The sequence below is a fragment of the Crinia signifera genome, chromosome 11, assembly GCF_055691185.1.
Source record: "Crinia signifera chromosome 11, ASM5569118v1, whole genome shotgun sequence".
NCBI lineage: Eukaryota > Metazoa > Chordata > Amphibia > Anura > Myobatrachidae > Crinia > Crinia signifera.
In genome coordinates this window covers 4217898-4229161 of record NC_139227.1, presented here as the reverse complement: position 1 = coordinate 4229161, position 11264 = coordinate 4217898, and the positions used below count along the sequence as shown (strand labels likewise).

At 42.9% G+C, this 11264-nt stretch overlaps 1 protein-coding gene across 3 annotated transcripts in view; it reads right to left on the bottom strand.

The window, feature by feature from the left end:
- TSNAXIP1 (translin associated factor X interacting protein 1) overlaps positions 1 to 11264 on the bottom strand; it is a 61757-nt gene that overhangs the window by 2107 nt on the left and 48386 nt on the right. For all 3 annotated transcript variants that reach the window (XM_083163960.1, XM_083163958.1, XM_083163959.1), the window contains 4 exons: positions 6400 to 6528; positions 4893 to 5051; positions 3151 to 3260; positions 207 to 330 (listed from right to left, as the gene is read on the bottom strand). In XM_083163960.1, coding sequence (XP_083020086.1) covers positions 207 to 330; positions 3151 to 3260; positions 4893 to 5051; positions 6400 to 6528 — 522 coding nt within the window. The remainder of the gene's footprint in view (positions 1 to 206; positions 331 to 3150; positions 3261 to 4892; positions 5052 to 6399; positions 6529 to 11264) is intronic.

Here is an 11264-nt window from a genome sequence, read left to right as displayed (position 1 = left end):
GGCACACGCTGCCACCCTGAAACTAAACAAGTAAGCAGCTGGCAAGCTGCCAGAATTCAAACAGTCTCTACGCTCATAGCATAGCTTAAGGCAGTCTGGCAAGCTGCCAAGATTCATAGCTAGAGCGGCACGTGCTGCCGCCGTGAAATGAAACAAGTACCATAAACTTTTTGCAAGAAGATACTTAATAAAAATAATGAAGTCACCTCAGAGAACAAAGACTTGTAATGAATGTTTCCATCTTCAGGATTAAGCTTTGAATCTGCAATGTCTAAAATCTCCTGAATTTCAGCTGCACTTTTCAGGGGAAAGACTTTCTCAAGTTGTAGCCTGTAGGGAAGAAATAACACATGGTAACTGTGCACGAGTGTAACAACAATATCCTATTCCAGGCTACCTGTGTAAACATAGAAACATAGAATTTGACGGCAGATAAGAACCACTTGGCCCATCTAGTCTGCCCCTTTTTTTAAACATGTTACCTCAAACCATATTTGATCCTTATTTTTTTGTAAGGATATCAATATGCTTATCCCAAGCATGTTTAAATTGTACTACTGTATTTGCGCCTACCACCTCTGTTGGGAGGCTATTCCACTTATCTACTACTCTTTCTGTGAAAAAATTCTTCCTCGCATTTCCCCTGAATCTTCCTCCCTCTAGTTTCAGTGCATGTCCTCGTGTTCTGTTGCTCCTCTTCCTGTGAAGAATGTCTCCCACCTGTACCTTGTTAAAGCCCTTGATATATTTGAAAGTTTCTATCATGTCCCCCCTTTCCCTTCTCTGCTCTAAAGTATACATATTAAGATCTTTTAGTCTTTCCTGGTACGTTTTGTGATGTAGGCCATGCACCATTTTAGTTGCTCTTCTTTGTACAGTCTCTAATGTATTTATATCCTTCTGGAGATATGGCCTCCAGAACTGAACACAATACTCTAGGTGAGGTCGTACCAATGACCTATACAGTGGCATTATTACTTCTTTCTTTCTACTGCTGATACCTCTCCCTATGCAAGTAACACATGGTGGGAATAGAACCCATGACCTCAGCGCTGTGAGGCAGTAATGCTAACCATTACACCATCCGTACTGCCCCGTATATATAACACATGGTGGGAATAGAACCCATGACCTCAGCGCTGTGAGGCAGTAATGCTAACCATTACACCACCCGTACTGCCCCGTATATATAACACATGGTGGGGATAGAACCCATGACCTCAGCGCTGCTAACCATTACACCGTCCATACTGGCCCGTATATATAACACATGGTGGGGATAGATCCCATGACCTCAGCACTGTGAGGCAGTAATGCTAACCATTACACCGTCCATACTGGCCCGTATATATAACACATGGTGGGGATAGAACCCATGACCTCAGCACTGTGAGGCAGTAATGCTAACCATTACACCGTCCATACTGCCCCGTATATATAACACATGGTGGGGATAGAACCCATGACCTCAGTGCTGTGAGGCAGTAATGCTAACCATTACACCGTCCATACTGCCCCGTATATATAACACATGGTGGGGATAGATCCCATGACCTCAGTGCTGTGAGGCAGTAATGTAACCATTACACCATCCGTGTACCAAGGGGATATAGAAGAGACTGGTTTGGGTCCTCACTGGATATGTAGTTTCAGTGTGATAACAACATAATACACTAAATGACAGGACCAATAATAAGCCACAATTTCTGTATTGGTGGTGCACTGAGAGTCCGTGAATATCAGAACATCAAAACAAAAAGAAAAGAAAGACTTTTTGTGCGCTTATTGGGGAAAGCACATAAAGTCTGTGCAGCCCGTGCTTTTAGTACTAGATTGAATTGTATGTAGTACAAAAAGCACAGTGCTGTAGCACATTGTATACTCTTTGTACTAGATGCTATGCAATCTAGTACTAAAAGCATGGAGTTCACCGAACCGTGTATGTGCACCTTAAGCCAGAAGGTAGTTATACAGTATAGTTACATAGTAGTTAAGGCATAATAAAAAAATGCGTCCATCAAGTTCAACCTTCGTTATTACAGTGCATGATGATCTATTTGCTTCAACCCTCATATAAACTGAAATCTGATTTAATTATGTACAGATTATGATTTTTTTTTGTACCCCTGGATCTTTTTGCTCTTGATAAAGCTGGCGTTGAGTCCAGTGAAACGCGTTGGTGCCTTTCAAGAACCAGTATTGTTGGACCCTCCGGTAACGTTGGACTCTTCTGACCACCCGGTTCCCCAAGTTTGGATGTCTTTGGCTAAATCACACCTGGCATAAATGGATACAAATTGCTGAGAGGTTGTAGACCCATCAACACCATCTAAGGGACTCCCTCATACAGCACCCCAGGAAAACACGCCGTGTGGACTCCATCACCAATCGGGACTGCTGCTATTGTGTACAGTGCAGGTTATATTCCGACCCCACTGTGGGTCACTTACAAATCCTTACAATCTGGAAAATTCATTGGGCCATATTATTATTTGTTTTATTAAAATAACATTTTAATTGATTCACCTATTCTTATCATTTAAGCGCTGCAACCTGTTTTTGTCCTTTTTGTTTGCCCAAAGATGATTGTCCAGCCTTGTTTTATATGAATTTATTGTCTCTCGCGACACCACTCCTCCGGGAAGAGAGTTCCGCAATTTTGCTGCTCGGACTGTAAAAAAGTTTTTTCTTTTAAGAGTACGAAATCTTCTCTCCTCTAGTCTATGCCCACGTGTCCTAGAGACCTTCTTCAAAGCAAAAAGTGTGCATTAGTTGCTGCGTGACACTGAGCACTACACCCTGGTTTTTTGTGTTATTTAAACTCCTATATGCTTTTCCACTTCTGATTTACCCAATGCCAACACTGAAGTTTTATGACCTGCTGTTCAAACTCTTTTGAACAAGCACAAAGAAGCCACCATTGTTTCCTTACCCTATTCCTGGTGACTCTTTTCTGGCTACTGTAGGTCTGTCCTGTGTCCCTAGCAGCATGTTGTACGGCCTTGATTCCTACTGTGCATGCATTCCTTACACAATATGTACATATTAATATACCTTGTACACTCCACCTATACAGTATAGAAAAGCCAGTGCAGCCACTTTAATTGTAACATCCTTTTCTTGTTTTATATCCAGTTGGATTATCATTACCTGAACTGTTCTCTTTTCAGTAAACCATCATTTGTGCTATCAGCAATGGTAAGCTCTTTCAGAAGGTAAACATGGATGTTTAGCAAAGCAGAGTACAAATCTTCTTCCACCTGTAAAACAGAAATAACGAGTTCAAGCCCACAGCAGTCTTATACCCCTCTGACCCAGTATTTGCCAGGGCTACCCGGTCCTGGCTTGGTGTAAAAAGGGTCAACCTGGATGGTGAACTGCAGTGTGACAGGCTTATTTAGACCAAGTTTTGTTTAAAAGCCCCTGATTGGCTGTCAGTGGATGAAGCAGGCAACTTACCCGATGGAGTAGCTGTAAAACATTGTTTCGATAGAGCCCTCACTACAATAAAAAAAGTAGTGCCTTCGAAAAATTGTCTTGTAATTACTTTGTCATTTCTTGCAAACTATGTAGATCATACAGAATGCAGTTTTTCATTCCGAGCCATAAGAAAGGAAGATCAGGTAATGCCCCTTTCAGACCGCACTTAAAAACCGGTATTTTGCCGATTTTTAACCGTTTTAAAATGGTAATCTGTGCGGTCTGAAAGGTGCAGGACCACTTTACCGTTTTACAAAAGCCGATTTTGTAAAACGGTAAAAATGGAGGGTCCTACCCGTTTCAGACCCGGTATTTTGGCATCAAAATCGGGTCTGAAACGGTATTTAGGACCCAGCCAACGAGCTGGGTCCTAAATTCAGCGCTGTGAATATTTAATGAGCGCTCATAAAAAAATATTCACAGCACTGGAGCTGCCCCCCGCCGCCTCCCCCATGCGGGGGTCGACTACGCCTACCCACCCCCAGCAATGTGTTAAACACCCCCCCCCCCTCCCTGTGCAGCCGGTACCTCCGTAATTTGCGGATCCCGGCAGTGCAGTTACAGTATGGTCGGAAGCACTCATGAAAAAAGTGTCTTTCAGAAAATGGCTGCCCCATAGGAAAACCTGTTTTAAAAAACTGTCTTTGGTATGGGGGCAGCCATTTTCCGAAAGTCACTTTTCTTATAAGAAAAGTGACTTTCGGAAAATGGCTGCCCCCATACCAAAGACAGTTTTTTAAAACAGGTTTTCCTATGGGGCAGCCATTTTCTGAAAGACACTTTTTTTCATACGTGCAACCGTCCATACTGCAGTGCCGGGGTCCTGCAATAACTGAGGTACCGGCTGCACGCGGGGGGGCACTGTAGTTAGTTGGGACAGTACAGGGCACATCACTGCAGCAGCAGAGCACTGCAGTCAGTTGTGACAGTACACTGTAGTTAGTTGGGACAGTACATTGCAGAGCTGGCTGGCTTTGACCCTGTTTTTGGAAAGTTTCCAAAAACGGGTCTGCCAGTGTCTAAAAATCGCACTTAAACGGTAATATACCGTTTAAGAGATGCGGTGTGAAAGGGGTTTTACCTGGCAGACCCGTTTTTGGAAACGTTTTCAAATACAGGGTCAAAGCCAGTTTTGCGGTCTGAAAGCAGCATAAGCAGTGGAACAGAGAATGCATTTAAGAGGAGAGGATGGGAGAAAGAAGGAGACCAGAGAGTAAAAGGTTGCAATAGTCCAGGCAGGAGATGACTAGGGTAGGAATTACAGATTTGGTGGCATCTGTGGTTTGACCGATCTCACTAGTCAGACCTCTCTGTTTTTGTACCAAAAGTTTTCATTTGTGGTTTGTGATAGAAAGGTAAAATAATGCACCAATGTACTTAATGCACTTGTCATATACCCACATGCTACTCACCTGGCCGATTAGGACTTTATAAAAGTAATACATTTGATCATTCATCATTTGAACCCGGCAGGTCTCATGCAATGTATATGACCATTCAGCTGCAGTATCTCCAAACTTCTTCTGTAGAAAGTTTAGCAAGAATTCTGGCAGAGATGATTGTTTGCCCTTCTACATTACAAACAGGAAACAAGTCATTATTAATTACTTGTCCCACTCTAATTAAAATAAAGGAGACGGCTACTCCGAGGCCTCTCTCATGAGGGATATTTGTGTAGAAGCTGATTACCTCAGCCGTGCATAGCAAACAAATGCTCAACATTATATAGCTTCTATAAGAATGTGGTATATACGTATAATCATTTCGTATTACACATTTTAATCAATATTAATGGGAAAAAAATCATTGAATATGAGCAATAAAAATAAAAACCACACTAAAAAATCGTGTATTGCACACAGTCCGTTCCTAGATACACCTGGAATAGTATATGCAGATTTTAGGGCAATATATTTACCATCCGCCTTTTTTGGATCTAGGGTCTAGAATGTCCTGCAGACTGTTAGAATTCCTCCTTTAGAATTGTGGAGGGTCTGGTTTCTGGTATGCGGTCCCCTGTTATTTGTAATCCATGTGTTGCAAGGAGTGGAAGTTTAATCGTCGGTTAGAGCCCAAGTTACCGGTATCCAAATAGTTAGTCCATCCAAGCTGGGTCGGAATTGTGTCCAATTGCAAATGGGTGCTGCTGATTATAGGTTCTACTGACGCGTTTCGCTACAAGTAGCTTTCTCAAAGGTGCGGTTCCCTATAACCGATGGTCAAACTTCCACACCTTGCACTACATGAATTACAAATAAAAGGGGACCGCATACCAGAAACCAGACCCTCCACAATTTTAAGGGAGGAATTCAAAAATTTCCTGGCCGGGGGGCATAATTTATTGTTACACCACTGCTGTCACCTGGTTGGCAGCGGCTGTACTCACTGAGTAACAGCAGCCTGAGCAAGTGAGAGCCAGCCAACAGTGATGAGGAGTCGGGCGGGAGACTCCGCAGCCAGTGCGGGTGACCTCAGCCAGTGATCGCAAATAAGCTCCTTGACCCATAAAGAGACTCACGCCTGGTGGCCAGGGAGCAGAAGTCGCCTGGGAATCAGCAGATGCTCGCCAGACAGGGGTGTGGGAACTGCATAGGGAGCAGGAGAGCAGGCCACTGTGGAGCAGGAGACCTGCCTCCTTCTCGCCGCACTCTCTTCTTACCCAGTCGCCTTAACCCCTCCCTCTCTCACCATCCATCACCTCACCCCCTCTCATTCCAGTCACCTTGGTCACCCTAGCTCTCATTCTCCCTCTCTACCTATCTTTTTATGAGGGGGTATCCAGGCGAAATGGTCAAACTTACGGCACTGTCCATAGATGTATACACCCTTACTGTTCTCAGCTTGACAAAGAAACATGTTGTTTAGAGAGACAGAAATAATTAAGCTTGTGAGATGTAATTGATGTTATTGCAAAGTTACCTGTTGATCTACGGCCATTTTTTCTTTCCATATTTCCTTTAGCAAATTAGATACATCTTTTAGGCTCAATTTTAAGTTCTTAACTGGTCCTTCATGGCGCAGGTGATAAGGAATATTTTCCCTCTTGCCCTAGAATAAACCGTTATGAGAAAAAAAAAAAATATATATATATATATATACAATTGCCGGCGGCGGCACTCCAACAATAAATAACCACACCAGAGGCGATGCAAGTTCAAGCCGACGTTTCAAGGCTGTATAGCCCTTTTATCAAGGTGCAAAAGAGAGACACACATACATTTAACATACCTGAATAAATACCCAAGGAGTCCATTCACGTTCCCCGCTGCGTCCGTCCGGGCGCCTAACCGTGACGTCACCTTCTCTGGGCGCTGCAGGAGACGTGGATTTCACCTGTGTCATGTGACATGAAACAAATACATCAATCACCATAGAAACATATAAACAAATAAACCAAAGTGAAAACAAAAATGAATACCAATAACAAGCTGCCTAAAAGCATGATTACCATAAACCATCTGTTAAAGTGCATTAATGCACCTAAAACTTGCCGTATTTCTTTTGCTCAAACGGCATTCATATAAATGTATAAATAGGCAATATAGCACAATGAAATATACAAAGGAATATGCTGGTTACAAACAAGATATCTACCCATACGCAAACATGGTGTACCTATCCTGAAAGAAAAAACCTGCATAATTACATAAAACAAGAGTACCCAGGGTGTTCATTTAAACCCTTTGGCGCTAACGTCTCTAAACGGTAAATCCATCTACATTCTGCACGTAACAACATCAATGACCTGTCACCCCCCCCCGTTTAAGAGGGGGTACATGGTCAATGATGCGGTACCTCAGAGATGCCAATGAATGCCGTGCCTGCGCAAAATGTCGCGCCACAGGTTGTTCACTACGGCCAGTGGCAATAGCTGCTTTAATAGCGGACCTGTGGGCTGTGGCCCTCTCTTTAAAAGAACAGTCCGTTTTGCCCACATAATTGCGGCCACACGGACATGTAATCAAATAGACCACATACCTTGTAGAACATGATACCCGATGCCTAATTAAGAATTTTTTACCCGAATACGGGTGATAAAAACTGTCCCCTACTACCATATAATTGCAGGTAGTACACCCGCAACATTTATAGCACCCCAGTTTGGGAGTGCCAAGAAACGAGGGTCTGGTTTGGGGGAAGGAAATGTCATTCTTGACTAGCAGATCACGCAAATTGCGTCCCCGTGTGTAGGCACACATTATAGATTTGTTGCCTAAAGATGATAATGTGGGGTCTGTTTTAACAATCGGCCAACGTGATTTGACACTGCGATTGAGCTCAGAGCTTTTTTGGTGGAAAGAATTGACCCATATTAGTTTATTAGCATTTTTGTCAATTTTAGCAGGGGGATCGACAGTGTAATCAGGTTTAGGAAGGGCTAGAATTCTGTTTTTAGTATGTATTAAATCACTTTCAGAATACCCTCTTTCCCTGAATTTTGTGACCATGTTATCAAGGGCTTGCTCCAATTCTCCAGGATCGCTGGTAATTCGATGAACCCTCAGCATCTGTGAGAAGGGAAGACCCTTGATAAGGGGAGTTGGATGATTGCTAGAGGCCAGTAAGATGTTATTGCGATCAGTATTTTTGGTATAAAGAGAGGTCACAAAATGACCATCTACTAGATTGATGTTAACATCAAGGTATTGAACCTGCGTGGCATGGATGTTATACGTAAATTTTACCGGAGAATCTGTTTGGTTGTGATCTTCTAGGAGTTTAACAAGCTCCTGTGACCCCCCTGACCAGATGATCAGGAGGTCGTCAATATAACGGGTATACAGTAGTACGGACCGTGTCACCCTAGGTTCTGAAAAAAAGAGAAGTTTTTCCACTGCAAACATAAAAGAATTCGCTAGCGATGGGGCCACTGAGGACCCCATCGCACAGCCCCGGAGCTGTAGGTAATAATTACCATTAAACAAAAAATAATTGCGTTTAAGTGTAAGCATAAGTAACTGCAAAAAAAACTGAATATCAGGGCCATTGTACAAAACATTATCTCTAATGAGTGTGTGCACAGCTGCCACACCTGCATCATGGGGGATGCAGGTGTAGAGGCTGGTCACATCTATGGTCCCTAGAACACAACCATCAGGTACATTACCAATCCTGGCTAATTTAGCTAGCAAAGCATTTGTGTCTTTTAAATAAGAAGATTCTGCCTGTATGCACGGCTGTAACCAGGAGTCTAAATAAATAGAAATGTTTTGATATAAAGACCCTCGGGCCGATATTATTGGCCGTCCTGGGGGTTTACTGGCACATTTGTGAAGTTTGGGCAGTGCATACAATAGCGGAGTGATGGGATATTGGATAGAAAGAGCATCCTTAGTAGCAGCATCAATAATGGAAGAAGCATGGGCATTTAGCAGAATTTTAGCAGAGTGGAGCTCACTTTAGGCTCCATTGTCAGCTTTTCCGACACGGATTATGAGCGTGTGTTATTTAAAGAAGACGGAGTGGTCGACACTATTCCTGACAATTTACAACTTTACCATGAATGGTCCAATCTGAAAAGGAAGGAAACTGACCTTTATTATCATGGCCTTACTCTTTCCAATTATGTGAGAGAGAAAAAAATACCCAGAGGCTTTAGGGTAAAAAACGTGCCCACTATAGGCCGCTACAATATTCCGTTTTGCAAAACATGGACAAGCATTTTAAATAAATGCTCTTTTGACCTTATGGTAGCGGTCATAGAGGAGGTAACCAAAGAGCTGACAGGTGTACGTGCAAAGTTGAGTGAATTTGAACATTTGCATAAAAATAAATTATCAGCAGATCTGTCAACCAATTGGTTGGAAAAACTGACTTTACAGGTTGAAAAATACAAAAAAGAATTAGTGTCTTATAAAAACAACAAAAAAGACCGTGTTAACCAAGATTATGAGAAACACTTGGTCTATCCCTGGTTAACAGGGGGTGAACAGTCCCATTCACGCCCATTCAGGAGGCGCCCACGCACCAGATTTAATCGCAATGGATATGACACTGCATCTTCAGGTGCCGATCCTTCATCAGCAAGTGAGGGAGAATTAACTTCTGATACACAGCGTACTGTCCCTTTAGGGGCACGAGCCCGAGGTTACGCCGGGAACCCCGGAGAAAATACACAAGGAGGGGCGGGCAGAACCAAAGGGCGAGGGACCAAGACACGCTATCAGCCTTCTCGCAACCAAAAGAAGTAGTCTTCAATCTGTCTACACGCAACTTAAGTAGAATAGAGACCAAAGTTTTATCAAAAGGTCTCAATTTCGTTCCCACGAACAAACCTGATCCTTTCGTGGTTAAGATTGAACAGCTCAAGCTTATTAGACAACTCAAAAGACGAGAATTCTTTCAGGACCGTGAAACGACGCAAACATCTACACAAGTGTCGACACAGCTGTTTCCTGACAAATTAAAGAAAAAATCCAAGTTCGACCCTATGTCACTAAATCCCTCTATAAGGACTTTTGGCAGACTCATGGAGTATGATTCGAGCAAAATCATCAAAGCACCTACCATGGGACATTCCAACTTCAGTGCTACAGACTGGAAAGCGGTTAAATCACTGAGTGAAGATCAAAACATTGTAATACGCCAAGCGGATAAAGGCGGCGGCATAGTCGTCATGGACACTTGTGACTATGTGGCAGAGTTAGACCGCCAGCTCAGTGATGTTGAAACCTACGCTGTATTACCAAAGGATCCCACGGCACAGTATAAACAGGAGTTGGACAAAATTCTGCTAAATGCCCATGCTTCTTCCATTATTGATGCTGCTACTAAGGATGCTCTTTCTATCCAATATCCCATCACTCCGCTATTGTATGCACTGCCCAAACTTCACAAATGTGCCAGTAAACCCCCAGGACGGCCAATAATATCGGCCCGAGGGTCTTTATATCAAAACATTTCTATTTATTTAGACTCCTGGTTACAGCCGTGCATACAGGCAGAATCTTCTTATTTAAAAGACACAAATGCTTTGCTAGCTAAATTAGCCAGGATTGGTAATGTACCTGATGGTTGTGTTCTAGGGACCATAGATGTGACCAGCCTCTACACCTGCATCCCCCATGATGCAGGTGTGGCAGCTGTGCACACACTCATTAGAGATAATGTTTTGTACAATGGCCCTGATATTCAGTTTTTTTTGCAGTTACTTATGCTTACACTTAAACGCAATTATTTTTTGTTTAATGGTAATTATTACCTACAGCTCCGGGGCTGTGCGATGGGGTCCTCAGTGGCCCCATCGCTAGCGAATTCTTTTATGTTTGCAGTGGAAAAACTTCTCTTTTTTTCAGAACCTAGGGTGACACGGTCCGTACTACTGTATACCCGTTATATTGACGACCTCCTGATCATCTGGTCAGGGGGGTCACAGGAGCTTGTTAAACTCCTAGAAGATCACAACCAAACAGATTCTCCGGTAAAATTTACGTATAACATCCATGCCACGCAGGTTCAATACCTTGATGTTAACATCAATCTAGTAGATGGTCATTTTGTGACCTCTCTTTATACCAAAAATACTGATCGCAATAACATCTTACTGGCCTCTAGCAATCATCCAACTCCCCTTATCAAGGGTCTTCCCTTCTCACAGATGCTGAGGGTTCATCGAATTACCAGCGATCCTGGAGAATTGGAGCAAGCCCTTGATAACATGGTCACAAAATTCAGGGAAAGAGGGTATTCTGAAAGTGATTTAATACATACTAAAAACAGAATTCTAGCCCTTCCTAAACCTGATTACACTGTCGATCCCCCTGCTAAAATTGACAAAAATGCTA